Genomic DNA, 14,152 nt, shown 5'->3' with positions numbered 1-14,152 from the left:
GGCAGGAGGTGACCCTGGCTGTGATGTATGTCAGCTTGCAGATGTGACCGCCACGGCTGTGCTGAGGCCCGGCGGGCAGTGCGCTGCTGCGCTCGGCTGTGACGAGCCCTCAGGCAAGTGCCGCTGATTGCCGGCTAGATTAAGGCGGCTATGAACTAATTATTGACCTGGAGTACCTGGCTCGCAGGGGCTTGGGGACTGCCTCCATGGTCGCTGCGATTTCTAACCATTTCTGCAATTCTTCAATGCCTCTGTGAAGGCTCTGAGTAAACGAGGAGGAGAAAGCACAGAGGATGCCAAATATTTTATACGACCTTAAATTAGTGGCAAAATTTGTTCCTTTTAAAAATTATCGTTAAAAAAGCCATTGGTGTTAATTTCTAAGCGGAGCCAAGGCAGCCGCCCCGCCGCCTGTCTCTGAGGGCAGCCCCGCGCCGCGGAGCCTGAGGCCGTCGTGCTCCGAGCGGGGCAGGGCAGGGCGGGCCGGAGCACAGGCACGCCCGGCTACGCCCTCGGCCGCCGCCCCGCCGCCTGGTGCTGGAACTAACGGGCGCCCATGGTGTTTGCATGCAGTCATTGCATTCAGCAGATCCTGGAGGCCGTGCTGCACTGCCATCAGATGGGCGTGGTCCATCGCGACCTCAAGGTGAGTGCTGCTGTCCCGCCGCTCTCCCGGAGCAGCATCCCTGCCCCACAGGGCCGCCAGCAGCCGAAATGTAAATGCTTCCCTCTTTTTGTTTTTCCCCTCTGTTCGTTTGTTTTTAACTTGGCTTCGCCTACATGTAAGAACAAGCTCGTGCTCACCAGAGGGAATCTGCTCGAGGCTGGCCAGTACCTGGCTGTCCAGCACCCGGCAGTACCGGGAGAGCAAGGGGTGCTTTTCAAGCACTGTGTCTATCTGTTGAATACATGGTCTTCCTCTGTCATCCAGAGCTTTTGGGACAGGGCATGAGGGTGACTTCCCATGTCTCATCAGCAGAATATGTAGTGCTTTTGGGAAGCACAGTAGCCTTTGCATGCTGTGCATTTGATAGTGACAGAAGGCCAGCTGCTCTGGGATTGCTGGCACACGGACGTCTCTCTCCTGCAAATGACGGCTGGACAACAAAACATCTTTAAAACCAGGAGTTTCTACAGTGTTCTCACCACACTCACCTGAGGAGTCCAGTTCCTTCCAGATGAGCTTTAACATTGGGTTAGAGACCTTTCTAAAGAAAACTCTGTGCTGAGAGAGCATTCCCTCTTTCTTAACTGTGTACATATGCAAATGGCTAGAGGCATCTACTGGAGGAATGCTCTCTGCCTTTAAAATACGTTGGCAAGGAAAGAAGCAAGTCTAGATCATTTTTTTTACTGTGAGACTCCAAGAAAGAAGGCTGTCCCAGAACTCTTAGTAAGCTTGCCTTTTGGGCGCTTGAGCTTCGCAGTCCACAAGGAAAAGAAGATGGTTTATTTTGAAATCAGATGGAAGTCTGCACTATCAGATCCTTCACGACGCAGAGAGAAAATGGTGTGTATGCTAAGGCAGCAAAACACACTAATCACTTGTGGCACAGATTCTTGGGCTTCAGTTTTTTTCTGAATGAGTTCTGAGGAGCGGAAATTTACTCCTAGGATAAGAGTTTCTAGTGGTTATAATGAATAATAATGTTGGAATCAGAATGCTGTCACCTTTCTTGGCAACTTTCACTCCCAAACGAACTGTTCTTGTCTGACTTTATAAAGTCCATGTTGTTATCATAAGGGAGCACAAAGGGGTTCACCCCAAAAGCTCAGAGAGCAGGATGAGCTTCCAAGATGCAGACCTCAAATTTTTTACTCATTTTGTACTTCTGGATTTTCCTTTGTCACATTTGTACAAGAGGAGACTGACAAATCTCTGTCCAATTTGTACATCTTGCATGGCAGCTGGATAACGTGGGATGAGTTTAAAGGCAACTATGTCCAATTTGCCCAGCTACTCCAGTGGTTCTTGTCCACACTGTACATGCAATCCTATGCTTCTAAAGCATCAAAAGGAATTTTAAAATCCAGGATTGTAGCTATGCAAACTGATGAAATAAGGGATGCTTTCTATTACTTTTTATACGTTCACACAAAACAACTTTTTCTTTGGGAATGCATTAAATCCAGCTGTTGCCTGCTCCAGACCATGTGTGGATTTCTTATTCTGGCAAATCCAGGATGAATTGAAAAAACAGTGTGAGAAAAAGTGTTTCTGCCAAGCTGTAGTGCCCGGTTTCATTTGGGAAAGTGAAAACTTGAGGAAGCAGAAAACCATCCTTCTTCAGTTACAGCTTTGTGGCAAAAGCCAGAAAACCCAAAGAATTAAATGAAAGACTGTGGTGAAATACGAGCAGAACGCCATGTGCTGAAGAGAAGATGCCAGGAGCAGAACAGCAAGATGTGGAAGATGCTTATGGGCTGGCATGGATCCTTAAATTGCAAAAGTTGATGCATTTTTTTCCAATAACGCAGTCCACAACATGATGGCATGCTTGGGGATGTGGAGATTTTGGATTATCCTGTTTTATTTAACTTTCTTTCTAGGCTGATTCAGTAGCAAACAGAGAGGAGCTTTTGCAGCCTCCTATGACCTGCAGAAGTGCTTATTGCTGCTCTTTGTAATCACTGGTATAAGTCAGAATGGTGGTGGATCTTAGACCCAGAAACAATTAACTTAGCTTTACCAGCTAGTAAAAGTGCACTTCCAGGTAGGAATTCCAGTTCTTGTCACGCCTTTGTGCTTTTGTGAAACTTCTGTGATTTTGTGGTTAAGACCTGCTTACCTTCCACCAAAGAGTGGCTGCTTTAGGTATATTCAAAGAAAAATACACAGAGCCTTAAATACTTGGTATATTAAGGATTAAAGACCTTTGGGAAAGCATGGCATAAATCATGTTAATTTATTTGTAAGTAATTTTAGCAGTTAACAGTGCCATTGTGCATGCTTGGCTGCTGCCCATCGCCGGGGAGCACAAGGTGACACCACCGAATCCGGAGAGTCCTGCACGGTGCTGTTAATGTTTGCCAAGTAATTGCACTCATTCCCAGTTAATGCATGGTAATCACCCACGTGCCTCTGGCCAGCCTCAAACGATTGCTGCATGTTGGTTAAGCACACAGTCCCACTTGGCATGGCCCAAAAGGCTGTTGTCTTTGGCATGGGAGTAAGTCAGGAATCCTGGTGGAACACACTCATCTGTTCAAGTGGTACTTCTGTAGAGAAGAGACATGCAATGGAATAAAAAACAATTCCAAGGGGAAAACATAAACCGAAAAAGCCAACTAAAAACCAAACCAGCATCAGAAAACACAAAACCAGTGTTTTGAACAAAATCACTCTTTGGGAAAGCAACATATGCTTGGTGGGGTAGTGCTTGTATTTGATCCAAAAGGATGAGGCTTTTCACTGCTTTTGGCTTGCCTGAAGGTCACAACCAAATAGGATCATCCGTTGCTTTAAGAGGCTTATACAAGAACAGCATTCCAGGAATCAGTTACTGTGAACGAGAGGAAACCTTGCAGACCTGTGTGACTGTATGTTGCAATTAGTGTTGTTAGATGGCAAGGAATGTGACATGGCATTGATTAAACTAGAGAAGAGTCCTCAGCTGTGCACTCAGTGTAGTTGGGGTGGTTACTGATAATTTAAGTGAGTGTAAAGATTTTGTTCTGAGGGGCTCTTCATCTCAATTTTTAAATCTGTGAAAATAGAAGATTTATCAAGTAACTATTGATGAAAGTTTTTTAAAGTTGTCTAGCCTATGGCATAGGACAAAGGGATGAGTGAGAGAAGTGTTGGTAAATTGTTGAAAAGATGTTCCTTTGGTGAGAGGGGAAAAAGCTACCTTTAGACTAAAGAGTTTGTCAGGGCCCGTTGTAGTGTTAATTAATAGAAGTATCACCATGGCTGAGGTCTTACTTAGGCTCAAGCATATTTTGCTTTATACCTGACATGTATTAAAGATAGGCTTTGCTGAAAGAGGCTTATGATCTTAATTGTTTCCAGCCTCAGTACATGGTGGGATTAACTACCATCACATAAATAGTCTCTTGGAAGTGATATGATTGCTCCTGGGTTGAACCTGGAACAGGTTTTGAAGAGTTTGCAGGATTGGGGCCCCAGCACCAGCCTGGCTGTAGTGAAGTCCTTTCTGACAGACCACTGCAGAAATTGCTTCTGAGGAGTCACAGCAATCCCCATGAAAGTGAGGTTTTGTTATTCCGTAAATGTAGAACAAAAAACCATGTTTTTTTTAAAAACCACGGGGATTGGAAAGACAGATGTGGCAAGAAAATGCTATCACAGTTCTCTGAAATAATCTGTTGATTTCTATAGTACTTTTTTAGTTGTATTTTGAAAGCAAACATTCATACAATAAAGTTGTCTTTGGGCAATTTGCATTTGATGTATTTGCTAACTGGAGTTAAAAGGATTCATTATGAGCAGTAGAATGAACACAATTGTTATGTTCAAATCTTTTACCTTTAATTGTGTGAGTGTACCGTTGCATTTCATTTCAGATGTGACCAACATGCTCTACAAAACAAAAGCAAGGTGGGAACTTTCACTAACATGGTTATTTGTAAAGGTTCTTTGCAGGCACAAACGTGGGTGTGCTGCTTTTGCTGAAAGATTTGCAATGTAAATACACATGCCCTCTTAAATACAATCACAGGGCTGTTATTGTTAGGATGTCATGCAAAACATTTCTGTTTGACAGTTGTAGGTTCCTGATCCTGCAAACTCCATGGGCTAGACTAGTCATCAATGAGTCCCTGTCCTTTGGGAGTCTGCTGCCCCATTTTTCCAGTAACGAGCCCTTGGGAATCTCTGACCTGCCTTGTCACACCAGTGCGTGTCACAGCTCCGAATGCCCCTTCTGGCTCTCTTCTTCACCCTGTCCTTAGTCTTGCTGGCATGAGCTCATGAAGGCAGGTTACAGGCCTGGTGGTTCTTTCCAGATAGGAATGGGAAGTGCAAATTTTGCAATTTCATTCTCTTTTTCACTCCTCTAAGTATTTGTTCTTTGCCAGAGTACTGTCTAAAATGTATTTACTTATCTTTTTGTTTCAATTGTTTTCTCTCTCTGAATAAAGCCTGAGAACTTACTTCTAGCTAGCAAATCCAAGGGAGCAGCAGTCAAACTGGCAGACTTTGGATTGGCCATAGAAGTCCAGGGAGAACAACAGGCTTGGTTTGGTAAGTAAATACCATTTTTCTCTCACCATTTATTCAGCATAGCGGTTAAGCCTCCCCAGCTGCCCCACTCTCACCCCAGAGTGGAACATGCAGCTGCATGACTCTTTGACCCTTGAAAAACCTGGATTTCCTGATTCCTAGCTTGTGCTGCCTTCCATCAAGCCTGTAAATTTGACTGAGGTGCACACAACCCCTTTTCTCCCACTTTCTCCTGAGTAACTAGAGGCAGAAAATAGGGCTGTAGAACCTGGCAGGGAGACCGCTGGGTTCCCCTCAGATGACTGAGGAATAAGGCAGTAGGGTAATACTGCTGAGTGTACCTGCCCAGTCATCAGAACATTTTGTCTGAACAGGTCCCTGTCAGCTGGAAACGCCTGAAAATTTGATTCTGAAGCACTTTGGAACGTGACTTCAATGAAAGGGAAAATAGGAGGGATTGAGCACCTGAGGCTGTAGCCAGACACTAATTACAGATTACTTGTTACAGTTAATAGATGCCTCAAGGAGAATGGTGGAAAATGTTTAATACTGGTAATTTGAAACAATAGTGCGTGTACAATTGTGATACGTGTGTCTCACATGCCACCCTCTTTGAACAGATGTGAAGCATGGGGAAAAATTTATTATAAATCCCAGGTGGAAAAACATACAGAATAAAATATTTATAGCAGCTGCCTGTTCTCCCTTAGAGTAGCTAGAAAGTGCAGTTTGCACTGGAACCAAGTGGTTGTAGGCTTGGAACAGAAGCAGAAAGGTTTTCCTGAGCAGTGAGCTGGGAGGTTGAGTGTTCACAGCTTTAAGTACATGTAGATGCACAGGCAGTGCCATTGGACATATGTTGGCAGCTTTATAAGCCAGCCTGTTGTTTTAAATCCAGCCTTTTTATAAATGGATTTCAGTAATCCACAAAAGACAGAGGAGATTGCTCTTGCACATCAACAAACAGACCAGTACAAAAGGAGTGGAATAGAAACAAGGCAAAACACAAGGGGTTTGTTACAATGACAAAAGCATCAGGTGAACAGGAAGCATCTCAAGAAAAAAATCAGCAGGTTGATGTTGACTTCAGGAATATTTTCTGTACCTGCAGGTGATGCAGAGGAGGTTGCAATGCCCTGGAAAATCTTGCGCTTTGTTTTCTTTTTTTGTCATTTGGTTCTTGTGAAATGCTTGGTTTAGACTCATAGATAGCATCATGAGGACTTGGGAGAAGGGAGCAGAATGTCTTTAAAATATACATGTAAGGAGGAGTTACCAAGGTATGAAAAGCAAGTAGCCTAAAGGGGGTCTTTGTTTTTAAAAAGCTGTCAGTCAATAAGGTGAGTGGGTTCTGTACCTTTTTTGGAACTTGCTCTGCAGTCCAGAGTGGTCTGAGTGCTTACCTTCAGCTTTAGGACTGCATTAGCAGGGCAGAACATGAACTCCAGCGGACTGGGCATTTTGAACTTTTTCTCCCTTTCTCCTGTAAGATTTTTCTGCTTTCTACTGGATTCTGCAGCACTTAGTGACTCATGGCATGCTCTGATTCTAATTATAGCTCTGCATCAGTATGCTCCTCTTTGTTTTTTTTTTTGTTTTTTTCCCTTTATTCTGTTGCAGTCCTCTGGTGTGGTGGTCTCTTCTCTGCTTGAACCATGGCTGTGCCTCAGCAGGAAACTGGCTTGAACCCTGTGTTTGAATACAACAGAATACTTTCCTGGTTTGCGTGTTTGCAAAACAAACTTGTTCCTTGCCTATTTGTAGAAAGCCTTACATAGTTTAGTCGAAACCTTCCACCTTCTTAGCAGGTGCTTAATGTACTGGGGAGGTGTCGGCCTCAACAAAGCACAGGTTTTGTGTTGGTCCTCTGGAGGCTTGGAGAAATCTGCAAGTTTAGGAGTACAAGGTGTTGCAATCTCTTCTAGGCACTGGACAGTCACGGTTTCCAGCTTTGCAAATTGCTTTAGCTAACGGAGTTACTACAAACAGCAGCGCTTCTGAAAAGTACACTCTCCTTTGGGGGGTCCCTCTGAGCAGTTACAAAATAACCCGATCAATGACAGTTACCTACTCCCTTGTGTTGGTTTTTTTTAACTGAAATCAAGGCTGGGTACCCTTCTGTATGTGCTGCTCTAAACCACTCAGAATATTGGGGAGAGACTATTTTACTAGAGCGTTTAGTGACAGGACAAGCAGGAATCACTTCAAACTGAGAGTGGGTTTAGGTCAGATAGTAGGAAAAAATTGTTGGCTGTGAGGCTGGTGAGGCCCTGGCACAGGTGGCCCAGAGAGGCTGTTGCTGCCCCATCCCTGGCAGTGTCCAAGGCCTGGTTGGACAGGGCTTGGAGCAACCTGGGATAGTGGAAGGTGTCCCTGCCCATGGCAGGGCGTTGGAACAAGATGATTTTTAAGGTCCTTTCAATCCAAACCATTCTGTGGTTCTGTGTACTAAAACTGTGTACCAGTTATTTCAGTTTAGATCTATTTTGTTTCTTCATTGAGAGGTAAGGTTAGCTAAGTACTATACTTATTTTTGCTTTAGAGTTTATTTTCAAATCTTGCACAGTAATGTTCATTGAGCTGTGGTAAGTTTTAAACTCAAGACGACTTTGCTTCCCCTTTCAAATGAGCACTGCACCCAAGAAGGGATAAGAAACAGCACTCTATTTAAAGCTACTTAGAACATCTATTTTTCAGCTTCTCTAAGGAGCTTAAGATGTGTTTCCTGTGTGATAGTACTCCTTAACAATTCATAGCTTCCATATCAGGAGCCTGCAAAAAACAAGCTTCTTTTTCATGACCATATTTTAGCTCTTTTCTCAGTAGAATTTAAAAAGGTGTTCCTTCATTTCCTCCTCCCACTCCCAAGTAATTGGTGACTGAGGGGCAAAGGCTTCTTTTTTTCTGTAGCTGTACACTTTCTATGTTATCACAGTCTCTCATGAGTTTTGTGGAATCCAGGGTGATATTGCACAAATGGCATGTGGTCCTTCATGAAAGTCACCAAATTCTCACCTCTCAAGATTTCTCCAGCATTTATTGTAGGCCAAGATGCCTGAAAGAGCAGAGTACTCACTGAAATGGTGCAGACTGTTAATGGTCATTAAGTTTTTATGTGTTACAGTGTCCTAAGAAAAGTTATGTTTATACCTACTTTCTGCAGTTTTGCTCAGAGAAGCATCACTGCTGGTGATGAATAAAGGATGAAGAGCATATAAATTTTAAAGGCCAGATTGCTTCAGAGATGCTTCCTGTAAACTTTTGTTAAGAGGTTTCCAGAAGTGGAATGACTTGGCAGAAATGAGTTCTGCAGTGGAAAGATCAGATTAGATGTAGCTCTAATTTTGTGCAACATAGATCTACTTACAAACAGGATACAGTGGCTGCCCCTCTGCTTTGTTAGTTGGTCCCCCATAATGTCAGCACTACCTCTGGATCATGTGCCATAAAAAACAAATGGGCAAATGCAGCAGTTTGTGTCCCTGGCTTGGGAAATGTTGTCCTGGCTCTTGTCAGCTGAGATGAGAGTCACTTGCTTTTTGCAGAGCACTTACAGGTTTTGACCAGAGTTGCCTTGCCTTTTGACAGGCTTTGCTGGTACTCCAGGATACCTTTCTCCAGAAGTGTTACGAAAAGATCCTTATGGAAAACCTGTGGATATGTGGGCATGTGGTAAGAAGTTGTTCTGAAAGTCATATTCAGTCCACTGTAAAGTGTCTTAAGGGTGAGAAATGATATCCAGGGTGGATTATATTGTGCATCAGAAAAGATGCATAATATAATAAAATTCAGTAATTATTATTATAAAATTCAGTATTAATTTCTAGTAGAGGTCATTGGATTTTTTGTTACCCTACAAGCTTCTTTTTTTAAAAATTATTTGCTAAGTTCTGTTATCATGTCATTCTTGGCCATGTCTACACAACACACTTTGAAAGAGTATTCAAAGAATAGCTGCAGGTGTGTGATGCCTCATTAGCTAGTAAACACACCAGTTCATACAGTGAGCTGGACATTAGTTTTGGTTCACAAGGAGCCTGAAATTTGGTCTGCAGGTATAAACCACAAAATTAAATGTTTTCTGAACTGGAGGGCAGAACAATTGCTTTATCATCCACTTCTCCAAACTGCGTTCTGAGGCACTGGCAAGTGGCAGCTCCCCAGCTGAGAACAGGGGCTGGTTTCCTTATTTCACTTCTGCCCACACTTACTATGTGGTTGTGTCTATGAAAACACTTTTCTTCAGTCAGAGGGAATCATCTCTGTCAGACTAGCAGGTGGTCTTTTCAATTTCCTATTGACCAAATGCAGAGAAATTTCAGTTTCCCAAATTCACTTTGCATGAGAATAGTTATAAGACAATCTTGCAGACACCAGCATAAGCCATGATGAAGCCATAAGTTAAAAAATGCGTTTTCCTAGAGCATCCAGAATCATGGAATTTTCTCTGGCTAGATACACATTTCTAGTGTTCCTGATCTGATGTCAAATGCTCATTATTATTGTCCGTGTTTTCCACAAGAGGTTACCTTGTTAACCCCACTTCTCCTGTTTCCCCCAGTCTGAAGGGGCAGTGTTTCTCCCATCCCAGTGGCTGGGATGATACTCATGAGCCTTTGTTTTACATGGTTGTTAGGTGCAAAATTCATTTCTGGAGTTTGTTCCTTGAAAGCCCTTAACACTGGTGTGAATTTTCTGCAGGAGTCATTCTGTACATCCTCCTGGTGGGATACCCTCCCTTCTGGGATGAAGACCAGCACAGGCTTTACCAGCAGATCAAGGCTGGTGCTTATGATGTATGTACCATACTCTGTCTGTTCAGTTCTTTGTAATTGTACTTCCAGGAGGGAGTTTCCTAGAGGGAGAAGCTAAGAACTGATGAGGTGGTGGCGTAGGTATTCTGCAACATCATCCGATCACATTATGTTAAGCACACAAGATTTAGGTAGTTGGTAAATGATGATGAGGTAAAGGCCAGAGCCTTATAATTTTTAAGCTCTTATTTGAATCCAGTAGTGGATCCTTAGGTAAAATTGTGTAAAGATTGTACAAGACAATATACATGTGTGTATTTTTTTTCTGAAGTTCCCCTCACCAGAATGGGACACGGTGACTCCTGAAGCAAAAGACCTTATCAATAAAATGCTCACCATCAACCCAGCCAAACGTATCACAGCATCAGAAGCACTAAAGCATCCATGGATCTGTGTAAGTAATTTCCACAGGTCCAACCCAATCTCTTGGCAGACAGATCAGTTTATGGTTTGCTTCAGCATGAAGTGAGTGTGTTTAGAGGATAACTTCTGTTCTTGTTCATGCAGCTGTGTAACTATAAATTGTTAAATTATAATTACACAGATACAATCAATAGTGGTCTGTATTTATAGCTATCTCAGCTTGGGGTAAGATTTTTTGCAAATTTATCTCCTTTGCCTTGACTGTGTTGTGCAGAACGTTCTCAGCGAAAATTAGAGTGTTATTTTAAATTCTCAGCGAGAAGAAAGTGCAGGACAGTAACTTTGAGTTAGATAATGCTTTGCATCTTCATTTCCCTGAAATCATTCAGATAAGCATGAAATGTGCAGGCAGGGAATTAAGGGACTTCTGAAAAGTCAATTTGCAGGTAGCAGAGGCTGCCTCTGTTCCTGGATCAAGGACTTTTCTCCTGTTTTCAGTATATTCCACACCAAGATTTTTCAAGTGGACTTTGCACGTGGAAGAGGCTGAGTAAAAGGAGCACAGTGGGTTAGTCAGACAAGGTAGAAATTAGGCCCAAGTTGGGGACCATGGGTTGTAATATGTTTGTTATAGAGTAAACAAACCATAAACAGCTGGCTGGGTGCCTTACAATAATTATTTTCTTCTTCTCAGCAACGTTCTACTGTTGCCTCTATGATGCACAGACAAGAGACTGTAGATTGCTTGAAGAAATTCAATGCAAGAAGAAAACTAAAGGTAAGAAAGAAAAGCTGTGCTTGTGTTCAGTGTGCAAAACAAATGGTCTCTGTGCAGAGTTTCTCTAAATATTATTCTTAAATGACCTATTGATAGAAAATCAGCTTTTGGCTTGAAGATCTTAAAATTTCCATGAAAGTGAATAGAATTTGGCTTTTCTTTTATAATTCAAAACTATAATAATCCTCTGTGTTTAGACACACTAAAGGTGTGCTCTTGAAGGAAAATCCTTAAGGTTATTCTTCTGAATTATGCTTTGTTTTTTCTTGGCCAGACATGATAACTTTGCAGATGTGAACTTGTCTAAGGTGAACATTACAAATAAGCTCCTAATCCTCCTTTAAAAAAAGAATCTAAGCACAATAGTAAAGTCTCTTTCATTTTAATCTATGTATTTTGAATAATTGCTGAGCCTCTGAATACTCCAGGCTTGTGCATTACATACTGACAGTTGGTAAACATTTGGATATCAAGATTGCTGATAGGTGTGTAATAAGGATTAAATTATGATTTATGCACTCATGACATGGCATTTGAGAGGAAGTGCACAGATAATCCATTCTCTCAGGGTTAATTCAGTAATTAGTGCCCTTTACTCGTGTATTTTCCTTTTTGTTGTGTTGTGTTGGCATTAGGAGTTTTACACAAGTGTGATGCTAATTTGAGAACATGTGTGTGTACACAGGGGGCCATTTTGACAACAATGCTGGCTACCAGGAATTTCTCAGGTATGTTCATTGAGCTCCAGATTGATGCAGTCTTTATATTTTAATGTCTGTGAAGGCTGAGGTCCAAACAGGACTCGTTCAGGAGTGTCCAAGTGAAATATATATCTTGTTATTTTTTGTGATGAAGCAGACAAGAATTTAATGTCTTTGGGCCAAAAATTCTCTTACAGGTGGCAGTCTGATTTTTCTGTAGAATTTGAGCTCCTTCCCTGCTTTTTGATGGTTAGCTGTCAAAGACAGGACCCATTGTCGTGCCTGTTTTGGTGCAGGCAAATTGAAAGTTATGCATATAGCTCCACATGCCAAGTATCACCAAACAACATTTAGAGCTTACACTTTTTCATATATGTGAAAAGCCATTCCATGATTCTGTTGCATCCTGTATTAAAAATATCATCAGTACATGTTCATTTCTTTATTGCTTTGCTAAGGAGTAAGGAGTAAGAAATGTAGTGACATGAGTCCCCATTTTCTTTCTAATGCCCAGCAGTGCCTAGCTGGATGTAAGAAGAGTTGTTTCCTCTTCATGAAACAGTTTTGTCCTGATGGCTCTGGAGATTTAGATCTTACACTAAACAAGCTCTAATAGCAAAAGCTAAAATTGCTCTTAGCAGAGTTAGAATTGTCCAAAGTAGTAGAATTGCCAGAATATTGATGCTGTGTTGAGTTTTTCATTTTGCCATTTGAGATTTCCAGTGAATAGTGAAATAGAACGCCAGATTTAAAAATCAGTAATTTTACATATCCTCCTACTCTGTGATGTAACTATTGGAGTGTAACATAAATTACTGTACAGACAAAAACATGATAGTGCTCTGGGCATGTTTCGAATAATAATAAGCACTGACTCATCCAAAAAAATTACATAATCACGAATGCAAGAACAACTTGTTCAATTTGCATAGTACTTGAAATACAATTTCTTTCTTAGTTAAGTTCCCTTCTTTAATACACACCTAAACACAGAGGACCACACTCATCTCAATTACCTTGAGTTAGTGCTTAAACAATTCCAGTGTCTGCCAATTAATTTAAAAGGTGGGAAGGCTGTAGGCTGTGCTTCTTGTAAAAATGAATTACGGTTAAATATCAAACAAATCATTCCTCATCCCTCTTCATAGCTGTCACTGTCCATATATGTAAGGATCAAATTCAACTTCCATGAACAAAAAAAAGTTGAAGTGGTTTTTAATTAGTATTTCGGCATGAAAAGCAAACAGGGTTTTTGGCTTTTTTGGTTTTTTTCACCTGACATCTCTTGTTTTACACCATAGCCACCCGTGTTTTTTTCTTGATGACATTTTATTTTTTTTTGGTTTTTTATTCATTGTATTTCATTGCCAAGCATGCTAATGAAGGTCATTTGTCCATAATAATGTGGTTATAAAAGTGTTTTACTTTCCTTTTTTTTCTTCCTTTTATGTGGAATGTGTATTTCTTGTGAGGTAAGACCCTCAGCACGTGAAAGGAACATCTTTTTTCTCTTCTCAGTCCAAGCTGCTGTTTGTCCTCAATCACTTTAATTTCTCCATGCTGTCACAAGCCATTTGTTTCCAGTCTGCTTTCTGGCCTAGTAGCACTGCCTTAGGTTTTATTTTTAGCTCTCGCTTGTAGTTGCAAGAAATCTCTCATTGTGGGCTTAATTTAGAATATGCTGATTGCTTTGCTCCTGCAAATTCTCGCAATATTTGATTTGTGTGCAATATCTATGATTAAAGAAAGATGAATCCAAATACTGTTACAAATCCATTGCAGCCAAAGGCAGCAGAGTGGTGGGATGTGTCCTGTAAGGTGCAGCAGCGCGTAGCAATCCGTGCTGGGCACACTCCGAGGGACACAAGAAATACTCGGTGTTACTGCTTGTGGTGCCCTCATTTTACTGCCTCTCATTTGACTGTTTGCATAGAACACATAGTCCTTGTCAAGCATCAAAAGAACTCAGAAGTTTTGTGCACAAATTTAGTGAAAGGACCTACAGCAGTCTGTAAGAATTAATTTATGTTTTCCCATATTTTTGTAAGGGCTAAGGGTATAAAACTGGCTTTGAAAGCTATTAACTTCTGGGGTTTTTTGTCCTTAGGTTTCAGAAATATCTCCTTCCCTTTGCTTTCCCTAAATAAATTCCTGAAGGTAATGGAGTGCCCACAATATTTGTGGTAATGTAAAATCTAAGGCCCTCTTGCCTCAGGTCCTGAGAGCACACATTGCCACAGGGAGAGTCCAATCTCCAAAGGATGTGGAGAACAATTTGGTTTCAATATTTACGTTCATGTTTCTTTAAATA

At 41.5% G+C, this 14,152-nt stretch overlaps 1 protein-coding gene across 13 annotated transcripts in view; it reads left to right on the top strand.

Annotated features, from left to right (window-relative positions):
- The window catches only part of CAMK2D (calcium/calmodulin dependent protein kinase II delta), a 121,132-nt gene that overhangs the window by 77,436 nt on the left and 29,544 nt on the right, over nucleotides 1-14,152 (top strand). For 8 of the 13 annotated variants that reach the window (XM_059843665.1, XM_059843660.1, XM_059843657.1 and 5 more), the window contains exons 8-13: nucleotides 5,104-5,206; nucleotides 8,774-8,857; nucleotides 9,887-9,981; nucleotides 10,271-10,393; nucleotides 11,057-11,140; nucleotides 11,826-11,868. In XM_059843665.1, the coding sequence (XP_059699648.1) occupies nucleotides 5,104-5,206; nucleotides 8,774-8,857; nucleotides 9,887-9,981; nucleotides 10,271-10,393; nucleotides 11,057-11,140; nucleotides 11,826-11,868 (532 nt within the window). Of the gene's footprint in view, nucleotides 1-573; nucleotides 647-5,103; nucleotides 5,207-8,773; nucleotides 8,858-9,886; nucleotides 9,982-10,270; nucleotides 10,394-11,056; nucleotides 11,141-11,825; nucleotides 11,869-14,152 lie in introns of those variants that run through there. The other 5 variants (XM_059843668.1, XM_059843666.1, XM_059843667.1 and 2 more) reach the window with 3 other exon arrangements.

Source organism: Haemorhous mexicanus, chromosome 4, assembly GCF_027477595.1.
Source record: "Haemorhous mexicanus isolate bHaeMex1 chromosome 4, bHaeMex1.pri, whole genome shotgun sequence".
NCBI classification, from domain to species: Eukaryota; Metazoa; Chordata; class Aves; order Passeriformes; family Fringillidae; genus Haemorhous; species Haemorhous mexicanus.
Note: the sequence above shows the minus strand (reverse complement) of the source record. Positions and strands in the feature narration are given on the sequence as shown.